The sequence below is a fragment of the Mycteria americana genome, chromosome 7, assembly GCF_035582795.1.
Source record: "Mycteria americana isolate JAX WOST 10 ecotype Jacksonville Zoo and Gardens chromosome 7, USCA_MyAme_1.0, whole genome shotgun sequence".
Classification (NCBI taxonomy): Eukaryota; Metazoa; Chordata; class Aves; order Ciconiiformes; family Ciconiidae; genus Mycteria; species Mycteria americana.
In genome coordinates, this window is record NC_134371.1 from 37714717 (window position 1) to 37728757 (window position 14041).

Here is a 14041-nt window from a genome sequence, read left to right on the forward strand (position 1 = left end):
AGAATATATAAATAGTCTTTAGAGTGGAAACAAAGTAGAGATTTTTAAAGCTGTTTATTCTCTCTCCTTTGCCTTGTTCTATTTTGAAGTTTGATGTTGGCGTCTTTTGAAAGGGACCATATGGCATTTCTCATTAAGGCCTGTGATTTTCTGACATACAACTGAATAATACATTCCAAATACTGTTAAGCCTTCCAGATGAAAGAATTTTCAGGACAGAAGCACTGTAGCTTTGTGATACATCTTGCTGGAATACATGTGCTATGTAACACTGATCTCCTTAAGAACTTTGAAGACTTTTACATAGAATACCAGCGTAGTGAGAAAAGAAGGGGTTTGTTTCTGTTTTGTCTGATGTTAGTATTCCTTGGCAAGCTCAGGTTTGGATCAGATAACAACTAGTGTGCTTTGTTCCTGAAAGTATTCAGTGTAGCTTCATTTTTAATCATTTTGGTCTGGTTGGGGATTTGTTTTATTCATCTTTATCAGATTTTGTTTCAGATCACAAGATTTGTTTGTGTATATTTTCACCAGTAGCTCTTGTAGAGATGCACTGTAGCTCTTCAGTCTCTCCAAAGTAATTCAAATCTCTCCTTTCAGAATTTTGTACCAAATTGTCTTCCTTTACCTTGAATGTGTGAAACCTTTCTGAAACTGTGTTTTATGATAATTTTCTGGTGTGAGGGAGGTTTCTTGAGATTCTTAATAGGTATCAGTACCATTAATATGTATCTTGTGTCTCTGAATGGCCAGTGTACTCAATCTAGAGAAGGTTTCCTCAACATTTTTTTCCTTGTTTCCATGGGAAGTAGAAGTGCTGCATTTATAATTGATGTCTTTGATCCGGTTAGGCAAATCAGGAGAGCAGAGAATTTAAAAAATGTAATGCATTTAATTGCTCTAACTTAACTTTTTTTTAGTTATTACTAGGCCTAGGTGGTAAGTGAGGAGATTTGCCTTCGCAATATTTTGGTAATTTTAAAATGAAAGGAAAGTTGAGTCTTCAAATACATTTCTTCCACTAGAACTTAATGGGTTCCTTTGGTTACTGGGATTCCTTTTATAGTGATACCAAATTTTAGTTAAAATGATAAATTTGAGGGTTTATAGATCTTCATATTTGCATCTTTAAATCTAGTGAATGTATGCAAAAGATTGGGAAACCTTAAAATCAAGTTTCCTGTAGGTTTATGATGAGTGTGGGTGTTTTTGGTTGGGTTGGTTGGTTGGTCAGGTTTTTTGAAGTTCTAAGGGGAAGTATTTAAATGCAGATTTGTCTTGTATTTTGGGGCCTGTAGAGCTGTACAAACAGGTTCCAAGCTAAAGAGTTCACTAATCTAATGTTCAATTTGAAATACAAAGAGATTTCTGATACGCTTCTCTCTTCAGGGCAGCATTTTTGCTGTTAATTGTCCTTGAGATACAGTATACACTATCTTTGTCCTTACAGTTCATTGTCAAATTCAAGCATTGATGATATTTTTATTAATGACTTGTATTTGACAATTGCTGAGACTATAAATTAGAAATGTGTAATTGACGTGAAAATGGCAAGGATGAAGACTTCAGAGGATAATTGTACGAGTACTGAAGATCTCCTCTACCTGAACTACTACTGTTGTCTACATAAAGTTGGATGTGAAGTGTTTAATGTACCTGAGGAATTAAAGATATTAGGTCAGCAATCAGATGTGACTGAGATGTGTTGAAGAGAGTATCTAAGGCATTTTGGGAGCAGATGTAGCTTTGGTCCTCCTTTTTTGTTTTATTTTAGCTTCTTGAGATGGCTCAGCTCATGGGAAAGAGCAACCTCAGAGACCCTCTAACATCTAAACTGTCCATAGCTTCAGAGGCCTCTGAGGATAATAGGGCTGTTGCAGTGTCTCTTTTTAGGTTGTGCTTCATAATAGAGGTGCTGAGAAGTGGAGCCCTGTCAACGTTTGGTGTTGTTGAAATTGTACTCATGTTTAATTTTTAGCAGTATTTTATTCAGATAAAACTGGAAAAAGCGCAAATAACTGCAAAACCACATTCACATGAGGAGCTGCTTTTAAGAGTTAGACTGTTCAACTTACTGTGGACAGCTGCATAGACCCATAAAGACAGTTGGAAATTGGATTGTTAATTGGATTGAATGGTTATTTGAGCATACTATCCCAGGCTCACGTTATCCCTTCTAGTTTTGTGTATTAGTCATATAATGACATATATATCTCCATAAGTGTTTTATTCTTAATACTTATGAGGTTTCTTTTCCATTTGAAGTGTTTTTTTCTCTTCCATGCAATATGACCTTTAATGTCACAGTGTTGTTTTTGCTGCTCTTCCATGAACTTGTTTCAGTAAAAAAATTATTTAGTGGCTCTGAGTAGGCTTCTTGAGATCAGGGTACCACGTGAGAGCAGAATGGCATGTAAGGGATGCAATGTAATGAGGTAGTGTTATCCTACTATGCTTTAAAAGAGAGTTCTCTTTATGTGAAGTCTGGAGTGGATGTGACTTTTAGATAATCCTGCATTGTGAAATTTCATTAAATGGATAGTTGACAGCCTTGAATCTTCTCTCACATAATGCTTTTCTAGATCCCAGCCCTTTTTCCTGTAACAGTGCCGTGAATTATTCCCTAGTCTTGTTTTCTTAAACTTTATGGTGACTTTATTAATACATTTGTTTTGTCAAGTCTGCTAAACATTCATTACAGTTCCTAATATTTTCTATGTCCTTTTGTGGTTTTAAAACAGATACGTGAGAAGAATTTATCTGAGACCTATATGTATGCATCTTTAATGTCTGTTCTCTTTGGTAAATCTATGCATGCTTTTGTTTTCTCGTTTTGTCTTTTTTTTTTTTTTTTTTTTTTTTCCAGAGAGTGATAATGAACTCTCCAGTGGCACTGGTGATGTGTCAAAGGATTGTCCTGAGAAGATTTTGTATTCCTGGGGAGAATTACTGGGGAGATGGTAATGCTTCATTTCTTAAATTTAGATTTTAAATACTAACCTTTTCTTTGTTTTGTGAGACTATGTGCTCTTGAGCAGGATGTTTGAAATTCTTCATCTTACACGATTTAAAAACTAAAATACAAAACACATTGAAGTGTGTTTTTTAAACCTAGTTTAAAAGGGACTGGTAAATCCTCTTATTTTAACTTACAGTTATTTGACAAATCTCTCCCACAGCATCTGCAAAAGTCTTGTTTCATTCAGTGTTTGAGAATATGTCTGTGTATGCTCATGCTGCAGGTGTGGGTCTTCAGATGCAGAACCTTCTGGCTAGCTGTGTTCCATGGGGCTGGATGTTAAGCTGTCATGAAACTCGGTGCCTCTCAGTGCTAGGATAGAAAAGACAGAGCAACTCCAGTCTGTCCTAAGCCATTTGTGCTAGCTGACGTACATTTGATTGATTTGTTTAGAAGCACTCTTTTTTTCTTTTCTTTTTTTTCTTTTTTTTAATGTGCTATATGTAAGCACTTCAAAAGGCATTCTAGAAAGACTGTGATCCTCACTGAAACCGTTTCTGTTGGAGAGTAAAAAGAAGAATATTTGTAAGCCTAGAGTATGTTCTCAACAGTGTTATTTCTGTGGTTTAATTAAGTGCTTCAGTAGCAGCGTCTGCTTTGTCAAGAGAGGAGAAAGCAGTGAATTTGCTACCTCCAAGAGACCTTATACTATTAACAAATGCCAGAACCACTTACTTGGTTTTCCCTTTGTAAGTAATAGCTCCTGCTGCCTGAGACAAAAATAATCAGAGGCCCTTAACCTGGAATTGGCAAAGTTTCCTTTTCCCAGCACCAAAAAGAGAGCTGAAAAACATTTTAAGGATTTATTTGGGCAATCCCCCCCTTTACTTGGCCACTTTGTAGCTTTGGAAAAACACAGCCTCTTGCTGCTGACCTCATCTTTAATGGAGATCTCATGCAAAGGTTAGTATATGAGACATCACAAGATTTTATTGAGCTTAACGGAACCCTTTTCTCCAGAACTCTTCTCTCCTGATTGTTTTTAACTATTTAGTCATCCAAGTTTCTGGCCTTAATGAAAGATCTTTTTGGGGAAGCACAAATATTTAATGGAATGATTGTACAAATATTCTGGCTATGAACCCTCTGAATGATTAAGAAAATACTGAGGAAAAGTGTGGAAGCCAGTTGATCCCTATAGTCAAGTGTGTTTTCCTCACCTGAGAAGGCTGTAAACAGATCCGCTCTGGGGCTGTTTAGAAGTTTCCAAAGCCTGTTCTAACGGACATCCCAAGAGGGAGTTTATAAATTGGTTGCGTTTTTGTATCTGGTACCCCAAGGCCAAGGAGGAAAGCCATCCTGAGTCCTTAAAGAACTGTGTGGCAGGTTTGTTTCAATCTGCATTGTGTTTGCATTGGAAGATGCTACTTTTTAATTTTATTTTTTTTAATTCATCTGTCAGTTTATTCTTTTAGTTTTGACTTTTGCCCTTGACAAATATCTGGACTCCTGTGGATAAGCATGCTGAAGTAAAGAACTGCCCATGGCTCATTCTTCTAGTTTCACATAACCAACTATTTCTTGAAGTTACTCAAGTATACTATTCAGTGAGACAAAACATTTAAGACTTTTTGAGTAAATGCTTTTGAAGTCCTAGCATAACTTATACACTTAACTCAGAGAATCATTTAGTAGTTAAAACACCTCAGTTAAAATGAGTTAAAAATGGGATGAGAAATGGGAGATCCCAGCCAGCTTGAAGACTAGCAGTAGCAAACATTTTCTTTAGGAGTGTCTCAAGCAATATTACCTTTTGAGATAAATTCAAGTGTATAAAATACTTGAATTCTTGAATAGTGTTATGTTACATTTTAAGAACAAAACTTAGAGTAACAGATGAAAAATGTTAACAATTTGAAAACTAAAAATAGATTGAAATAAAATCTTCTAGTGTGTTGAAAACTGCAACATATGCTAGTGGAATATCTGTGCACTTGTAAAAAAAGTAAATAAATATAAATTAACATTTCCACTTGGAGAACTGGTGTGCTGATTTGTCTCTTAGATGAAAAATTTCTTGCACTTTAATTGCTTCTTGTCATTTCATTAAATGTCACTGTAACCTAATGGACTAACTCAGCAGAAACATTGCTCCAATGTTTCTCCTTCAAACATATAAATAGGAATAAGAATAAGATAATTTACCAAAAAGATGCAATAAACAGTTGGAAGGTAATGGAATATCTTTAAATTTATTTTACTGTTTACTGCATCCTCAGCATTAAAGTTGTTCATGCAAGCTGAGCTAGTTTAGCTGACTACTTAACTATTTCTGATGTGTTCTTTTTTTTTTAAAAAAAAAAGTAGTAATGGTCAATAGCAGTCTTTAATCAGCAATATTTTTTTGTCAAGTTGGAGCATAGTCCATGCATCGCTGTTCTGTATCCTTGCTCTTTGATGTTTTGAAATTATGTCTTTGAATTTTGCGCAGGAGAATTACAGCACTTTGTAACAAATTAAAGATGTCAGCATCCATGAATGACCCATTTTTTTCCCATGTGCTGGAGGATAAGACTAGAATAAGACAAGCTATTATTTTATGCTTGTTTCTGTTACAGTCTGGTCAAGCAGGTGTCAGAAAGTGTCTAGGAATGTAAGGTGCCTGGGCCTCTACACAAAGGAGGGAAAAATGCATCTTTGTTCATTATAGTAGAACACAGAGCAAGGATTATTAATGATCATGCTGTTTTCCAAACAGACATTCAGAAACTGCAAAGTTGTGTATTAAAGTTACAGAGTTATGCTTTACTGCATGGACTAACGTTGCTGAAGTATTACCTGTAGCGTAAAACTATCTAAATATACGACAAATCCAGTAAAATCTGGTGTACTGTAGGATGTTTAATTCTCAGTTGTGAATGTTTAGTAGTAAGGATGGTGTTACAGCATGGAATGTGCATCTCTGTTAGTTGTTGACATAAGCTACTTGTATTGTTTTCTTGGTGTCACTGAAAAATTCCCTGTTATGTTTATATGGGAATGTACCTTTTTAGCTGTTTGTTTTATTTTATCTGCTTGCCAAGTCCTCCGAGAAGGCCTTCTGTGTTTCATATGTAATACATATGACCAAATCCATGTAATAACCAAACTAATGTGATTTGAAGTGTGCTGTGAATGCTTCATTTTCACACAACTTGAGCTTTCAGTTTCTTGTGTATTCCATTTATTTATTCCTGAAGGTACATTTCATAATTTTGTAATCTCTTAAGAGTGTCTAGTCCTTTTAATATTTCTGTGGACATTGTTTTTTCTTTCTAGCTTTTTCCCATCACAAGACCATTAGTCTAGTTAGTGGCTTTGCAAAACATACCGAAAAAGAGAAAAGGGACTAGTTGGGTTTTAATTTGGCTAACTGAATTATAAAGTTTGAAATTATTTGTGTTGCACTACACATTTAAAATAATTATCGTGTTTAAAAGAATCAGGGCATTATATAATCTCACTCTTTTTTTTAATTCTCAAGTCATTTGGAAAAATGGAGCCATGCTCTGAGTGTAGGAAAAAGAAACTTATTTGGAGCACCTTTTAAATTTAAACAGTAGTGGTAACCTGTTCACGTCTTAATGACCTGTTTCAAAGAATAAGTACTCTAAACATTTACTTAAAATTGAGGGTCAAATTGCAGGTTATTTAATTTAATCGCAGCTTGCTAGCATTTGGCTAAACTGCCACTCTCACTACTCTCCTACTCATAGAGTTGGAAAACATAACAATGGCCTAAACAATAAGAGAGCAAAGCACTTCCTACATTAGAAAGAATAAAGAGTCAATTCATGCAGTCTTCCTGCTGCATTGCTATGAAAATTGCCATAATAAGTCAAAGCGAGGTTTAATCTAGATCAGTAAACACTATTATTTCAAAAAGGGTTTTTAAACGTGTGACTCTAAGCTCTGCAATATTGTGCACGTGCAGTGATTTTATCCTAAAGATATGGTCTCAGGGACTGGATTACTTCTGAAAAACACATCTTTAGTATTCAACCTGTCTGTATACAGCCTTTTCATAGTTCTATATACCAACTTTTCTAGGATTAATTACACAGTGTTGGAAAATAAAAAAGTCATCCTGCCATTGTCTTCCTACATTTCTTGGTGTGTGTACAAACAGATAGTAAAACACCAGCTCAAACTAATAGGCAGGTTTATTTGGAATGGTGGGATTTTACCAAGGTATGTGCAAGTGTTACTGCTTTGTGGGACTTGCAACATACTCTTGGCATTAAGCATAAAACTGGAACTGCAGTCTTCATGTTGGTACTCTTAAAACTGGCTTTTATTTATTTTCCAAAACTTATTTCTCTATACAGCTTAGGTTATTTTTAATTTCCTTTTCTTAACCTAAGTTAAATATGTATGTTGAACAAATATTTAAATTCAATTGTCTGCACAGATGGCATAGTTTTCTCTTTCAATTCAAATTGTTCTTTGTTAGCCAGTTTAGTTCAATTTCTGCAATTGTTTATTGTTCTAATTTTCATTAATTTCTCCAAACCTAGAGAATTTGGATATTACTACATTTTGCCATGGTTCTTACTGTAAATCCTTGCAGAATTTTTGCTTTCAATCTGACAAGTAGTAATTAGTGTAACCAGTGGAAGAAAACTTTATGTTGCTAGTTGCTGACTCTACTTTTCAGAATAACATTAGAAAATTGAAAAACTTTTTTTTTTTTTTTAATCTTGATTTCTACTCCTGTAGTTGAAGTATAATAGGCAAATGATTGTCTGTTTCTCAGGCACAATAATCTTGTTGTGAGACCAAATGGACTATCTACCCTGGTGAAAAGCGGTGTTCCAGAAGCACTGAGGGCAGAGGTTTGGCAGTTGCTGGCAGGATGCCATGACAACCAGGCAATGCTTGATAAATACAGAATTCTCATCACAATGGTAAGTAATCTATCTTTCTTTCTTTCTTTCTTTCATTCATTCATTCATTTTCTTAGGTTAAAATGAATTCTGCTGAGCAGGAGTTTTATTCAGTGGCAAAGTAGCAAAAGTGTGAAACAGTTTGACTTGTTTTAAGCAACTGAAATTGTGATTAGGTGACACTACCTCCTGCCATGGGTACCTGCTGAATGGCATTAACAATAGAAATTGCTGACCTATATCTGTAGTAATGCTTGACATTTAGCTTTCTATTTACTTGCTGTGATGATAATAAGCACATCAGCTTGTTGTTCAGGTGTTTGGTTTTTTTTAATAAAGTCATCGCTTTGCTTTTTCAACAATTTCTGTTCTCTGTATGCCTTAATTTTCTGGTTTTTAGTTTAAAAAAAACCAAAAACCACAAAACCAAACAAAATCTCACAAAGTTGGGTATTTCTTGTTTTGTTGTTTATTTTAAAAAAGAATGTTAAAAACATTTTTACCTAGCAGGAAATCATTCTCCTTGCTGTATGGGCGATTTGAGAGGAGAATCTTGCTGGGAATCTCTTCCCATTCTGTATCCTAATGTCATCAGTGCAGTCAGTAAACATTACAAGAAGTTGTCTGTGTAGATGTTCCGGACTGCTTGTAGCTGTGATTGAAAGATTGAGAACCACCACTGTGTTGTAGTAGCAAAAACTCTCTGCAGTGTCAGGAGGTAAACTCACCATTTGGGGTTCTAAAATTCTTGCCACTGCAGGGTAGTTATGCACTCGGAGAAAAACAGCGGTCTCAAAAATGGTCATAAGGCAGAAATGGATGAAGATAATTTTATAGGTTGCTCATAGAAAGTGTTGGATTTGTTATCTAGGGAATGAATCATCTGTCCATACAAAAGTTCTGGGGTAGACATAGTTAGTAAAAGTTCCTTTTCATAATGTTGTCATATCTTTTTGATACTTGTCCTCTTAATTTGACCTACCTGCTATGTTTGTAAAGTTTAAAAGCGTCCCCAGAGTGAGAGCTGTCCTCATGGCTGCTTCTTCCTTCACCAATACAGAAGGATGTTTGGATAGTGTAAATTTTTCTTTTTGACGTTGTAGTTGGGTTATATTTTCCTTAGAAACCATTCACAGGACATCTGTCAGCTGTATGTTGCATCAAAACCACCTCTGTTATTTTGCTTTTGCTTTTGCTTTCCAAAAGTGGGGAAGATGTTTGTTTCACAGCGGAGGAGGGAGTGGAAAACTTCTAAAATGCAAGCCTTATCTTGACGCTAGAGCCTCATGCCTTAAAAATACCTTGCTACACTTGGCCTTTTCATGATAGAAATATTTCAGTGACATCTATTTTGGAAGATGATATTGCATACAGTAGTTAATATGAAATATTATACTGTTATGGATTAGCAAATTAAATCCTATTCTGAACTGGATCATTTATGTAAACTCAGATTTTTTTTTTTCTGAAGTAAATCACTTTTATTCTGAAATCACAAAATTTCTTCTATAGTCTGACTGTATATAACTGCTGGTGATCACATCATTTGGCATACATTGCATGAAAGGATTCATGAAAAGAAATGAACAGGAGAGAGTCTATGCCAAACCAAAGCTGAGCCCTGTTTTTAGGAATAGTTAATATTGGGTGCTTCAGAAAAACTTGTCAGCTATTTTTTTTATGAATTATTACCTGATACTAATGTCAGTAAACAGAACTTCTTTCAGTTTCATTTTGGTGTGTTGGTAATGTGAATGAAGCTATTTTAGAGAGAGAGAGAGAGGCAGGCATGTATATATTATTCTCTGAATCCTACTAAAAGCTTTGTTGTAGTGTTCTTTTATGTGTGTCAATAATAATATGCATGTTAAACTTCAGATTTATTTGGGTATTAATGATTGTTGACTTGCTTCTCCTGTATGAAAAAGCAGAACTGATTTCTGTTTTTCTGCATTGTTTGTATGCTACCATCCCAATATACCAACATGTACTTTATTTTTTCCGTAATTATTTATTCTTCCCATCAAATACATAGCTTTCATCTTGATTCTTTCAGTTTACGCATATGTTTACACAGATTCATTGTCTCCTCGTATTTTGGTGATTCTGCTTAACGTTTCTCTCTTGTTTAGGCTCACTTCTAGAAGCTGGATGTTTTTGTGGGTGTCTTGACCACTTTAGTAGTATATTCTGTAAGCGTGTGCATCCCTGAGTGTATTTCTGTAAGACATTCCTAGGTTGTTAGAGGTGGCAGTGTTCTGCACTCGCAGTCCTGAGAATAAAATGTGCTGAGATACAAGGAAGAGGAGGTGGTAGTAACATCTGCGAACTTGACCCACTACCTATGTACCTCCTTGTACAACTCCCCCTGGTACAGCTCTCTCCCTTAAACAGCTCCCCGTTACTGCCTAGTTCCCTTGAACCTTTCATAATGCTCTGTCCCATGCTGCTCTATCTCCTGGCTCATTGTAACCGCTCCTTCATAAGAGCCTACTCTCCCAACACCTCAGCCCTTTCCCCTTTCTGGTCATCCAGCCTTACCTTCACTGTTTGGCTAAATTGCCAGTTGCAGTACCTCAGTGAGAAAGAGGGCACCTGGAAACCACTAGAAAAATCTCTGCAGCCAGGGATTTGTAAGAAAGTAAGTTTATATAGGTGCAGTTGGGATTTTTTGTCTGGTGATCAAAATAACATGGCTGAACTGTGTAAGGCTATAGCAAAATGCTGTAAAGTACTGTAGTAATTAATATAGTGTTAGCCAGTACTTACCAGTAAGGTAAGGAATGCTGGCCAGTTTTCTTGAATGAGGCTTGGCTTTGAAAGCATCTTTGACATCTTTGATTTCTTTGATTATGAGATCTAAAGGAATTTTTTCCTAAAGAAAATTTCAGAGGGCAAACTGGAGGAACAAATCTTGAAAACTGTCATTTTACTATCATAGCTTAAAAGGTGAACCCGATAGCTGGAATTATTAGGATTGAGCTATCCCCTCTTATGGGGAACAGAGAGAAATCTGGTAAAAACCGGAACTTTACTACAGTGTTGCTGGTTAACTCCTGGTGAAACTGTGCTCACTAGTGGAGGAGGAGAATTGTATTGTTGGCAGGCCAAAAACATGTTCCTTGTGATGAACTGAATGATAGCAGACTCTCAACATATAAATTTACTTTAGAGGCCATGATATAGACACATTTGTTGTTCTACTCCAGTTGTGTGCAGTTTGTGCAGAAGTAGTATGGTAGATTGGCCAAATATTATTCAAATCACTTAACAGATCCGGTATGCATGTTATACTGTATATATCCATCTGTATGCAGAGCTCTGAAATCTACTGCAGTATTTTTCAGTTAGAGGAGTGTTTTGTTCAATGTGTTCTGTAGGAGAGTGTAATTTGGGGCTTGTTTTAGTGTTTCAGTTCAGCACAGAAAGCAAAATAAAATCTCTGTTTTATTTAGAAAAATCAATGCTGTACTTATTTTTTCCAAAAGTCATGTCCTCTAGTCCTCCACACTGGAGGTCAATAGTCTGTCAAGAATGATCTAGTGAACTGTGTTTCCTTTCCCATACCAGAGCATTCACACGCTGATACATTTCCCATCTCTAGCTGAGTTTGGAGTTCCAGGAGGGAAGGGAGAAAGAAATACTTCTGCTCTCACAAATACTTTCTTACTGACAAGCACTGTCTTGCTATATCTCACATCTCCTGCTGAGTTCCAGCTTGGTGATTACCATGAGCCTCTCAGAAATTTTGACTGGAGCACAATAGTAGGTCTTGCATACAATTTTAGAGAGTAGGAGTTGTGATTTGGCAGCTGCTTCATTTCTGACATATATGTAAATCTGTACTGTATGACAATCAAAATCTGCCTTAGGTACCTTTCTGGGCATGTGTGCCATAGGCTTTTGACCCTGCTGCAGGTGGCACAGTAAAGAAAGGGGAAAATAAGAGATACACCAGCAGAGATAAATTCGTTATTTTTGTGTATATATATATTTTTAAGGAAAACACAAATGCAAATCAGAGTGAGAAAAATCTGCTTGTGTGATGATAATGAAGGGGTAATATTGGTACTTCTAGATAGAGCTTTTGTAAAAGCATGTCAGATCCATTTGTTAAAAGAAGATAAGTAGAAAACCATGCATAAGCTAGGGTCACTTCATTGATAGAGTTTTTTCTCCTGCCTACTTGACATTATTTCACATTCAGCTTCACTGGTTCCTCTCAAGAGACTCAGATGAATTTTTCCCATGATATGATATATTTTGAGCTCCAATAAACTGACCAGTGGCAAGCCACAGTTTACCCCATTTACAATTGAGGTGACTGGTAATCATCTTCAGCAATAGTTATACTCCACTTTGCCCCACTCTGCTGCCCTTACTCCACACTGTCCCCTTCAGAAGAGGTGTCAGGCTCGGTCAATCTGTAAATCGTTAGAAATCAACTGTCACTTGACAGCAGTCATAAAGCAACTTACTGTAGAACACTTGTTGCAGCTGAATTGGGACAGATGTTTTATTTATTACACCTTATGCTCCCTATTATTAACATTTTGCTTTTGTGTTTTAGGTGGTTTCATTCTTGTATGTGTTCTCACTGCTGAATTTGTAGGGCAAGACTTCCTTCCATCCTTTTCAGTGTTATGGACTGGGTGCCTGTTTTGTAGTGCTGTTACTGATTACTCTTGAAATTACCTAAGCTCAAGTCCTTTTTCCTAGGTTTAGAAAATAACACCTGTCAGGGTTGTATGTAGTTGCATAAATAAAATAATGAAAGCAGAAAAAGAAGATGGTCATTCACATTCTGTCGTTTGAAAGCTTTTGTATGGACCATTTTAAGGTAGGATTTATGATTGTTAAATGTATAATTTCTTTATAAAAGACTTTCAGTTTACAATCTGATTTCCCTTAAGAAATGAGCTGTATGTATAAAGTTCATCTAACAGCATATATAGACTTCTTTTAAATGCTGCTGCTGCTCTGGTTTAAGAAAACAAAACTTGTTTCAAATTTATTATTATTATTTTTTAAAGTATAATCAGAAAAAGAAACCTGGTTTCAGATAAAGTAGATGTTGGTAGTATTACGTTACTCAAACACAATGAAAGTTTGCATATGAATGTGAATGCCCATTTTTGAGATGGATGGTGACTTTGAGTCGAAGGTCTTAAAGAAAGACTAAATGGCTGTCCTTCCAAATGACTTGTAAGAGAACCAAAAATAAGATTATTTGTTTATTGTCATAATTTCCTTTGGCAATATGAACATGTGCCCAGAACAGTTAGAGATAACAGTTAACTAATTAAAGGGTCAGGCTTCAGAAGAGTTGGCCAAAAAACAGTTTTGTCTGCTGACCGTGTAATGGTGTTTTGCATCTGGGCCAATAACATTTCGAGCCACTCTACAGAAGAGTGAAAATCCTAAGAACTCTTCCAAAGTCTGAGGCAAATATGAGAGGCATTGATTTGGGGATTAAGTATTGCTATATCACGAAAATAATTTATCTCAGTAATATAATAATTTGAAATTGTTACTAATGACACAGAGGTATAATTCTCATGCAGTATGGACCAATTACATGGAAGTACATTCCATTGCTGCAGAAGACGGAGCAAATGTATTGTTTTTTGGGCTGGATGAAATCTAATCTATTTAGAGCTAATATATGTAGTTTATCTGTTCTGTTTGGACCAGTATTATTATTTCTGATTCCTACAAGACAAATCCTCTCATTATAAAGCAAAAAGAAAAAAATGAAAGTTAAGGTTTCAGATTTCTGGAGACCTCTCGGGTTAAGAAGTTTTGCAGGCCCAAATACAAAATTAAACTTTAGCACTTGTTTGCTGAAAAGAACAGTAAATAATGGCAAATGGAAGCAGTCTGCATACACTGATGGAATTACATGTTACACATTAATTTTCTCATATCCACGTAGTCACAAGCCCTATGGTGCATGTGTTCAGCTGCCTTGGCCAGGGTCAATTGCGTGTGACATGGAGGACAAGGGATGCTGGCTACAAAGTCATCCCTACACCTCTTGGGTTCCTCTTGGTTAGTGACGACAAACTGTTTTTTTGAGAAGTTTCTGGTACTCTTTAGGAGCCAAACAATTCTCATGGTGTGGTCTTTTCCCTCAGAAGCTTGCTGGCTTCAGCCT

The 14041-nt window shown here is 36.0% G+C and overlaps 1 protein-coding gene across 8 annotated transcripts in view; it reads left to right on the plus strand.

Annotated features, from left to right (window-relative positions):
- Positions 1 to 14041, plus strand: part of RABGAP1L (RAB GTPase activating protein 1 like) — a 260477-nt gene that overhangs the window by 56218 nt on the left and 190218 nt on the right. For all 8 annotated transcript variants that reach the window (XM_075507880.1, XM_075507874.1, XM_075507873.1 and 5 more), the window contains 2 exons: positions 2867 to 2960; positions 7755 to 7905. In XM_075507880.1, coding sequence (XP_075363995.1) covers positions 2867 to 2960; positions 7755 to 7905 — 245 coding nt within the window. The remainder of the gene's footprint in view (positions 1 to 2866; positions 2961 to 7754; positions 7906 to 14041) is intronic.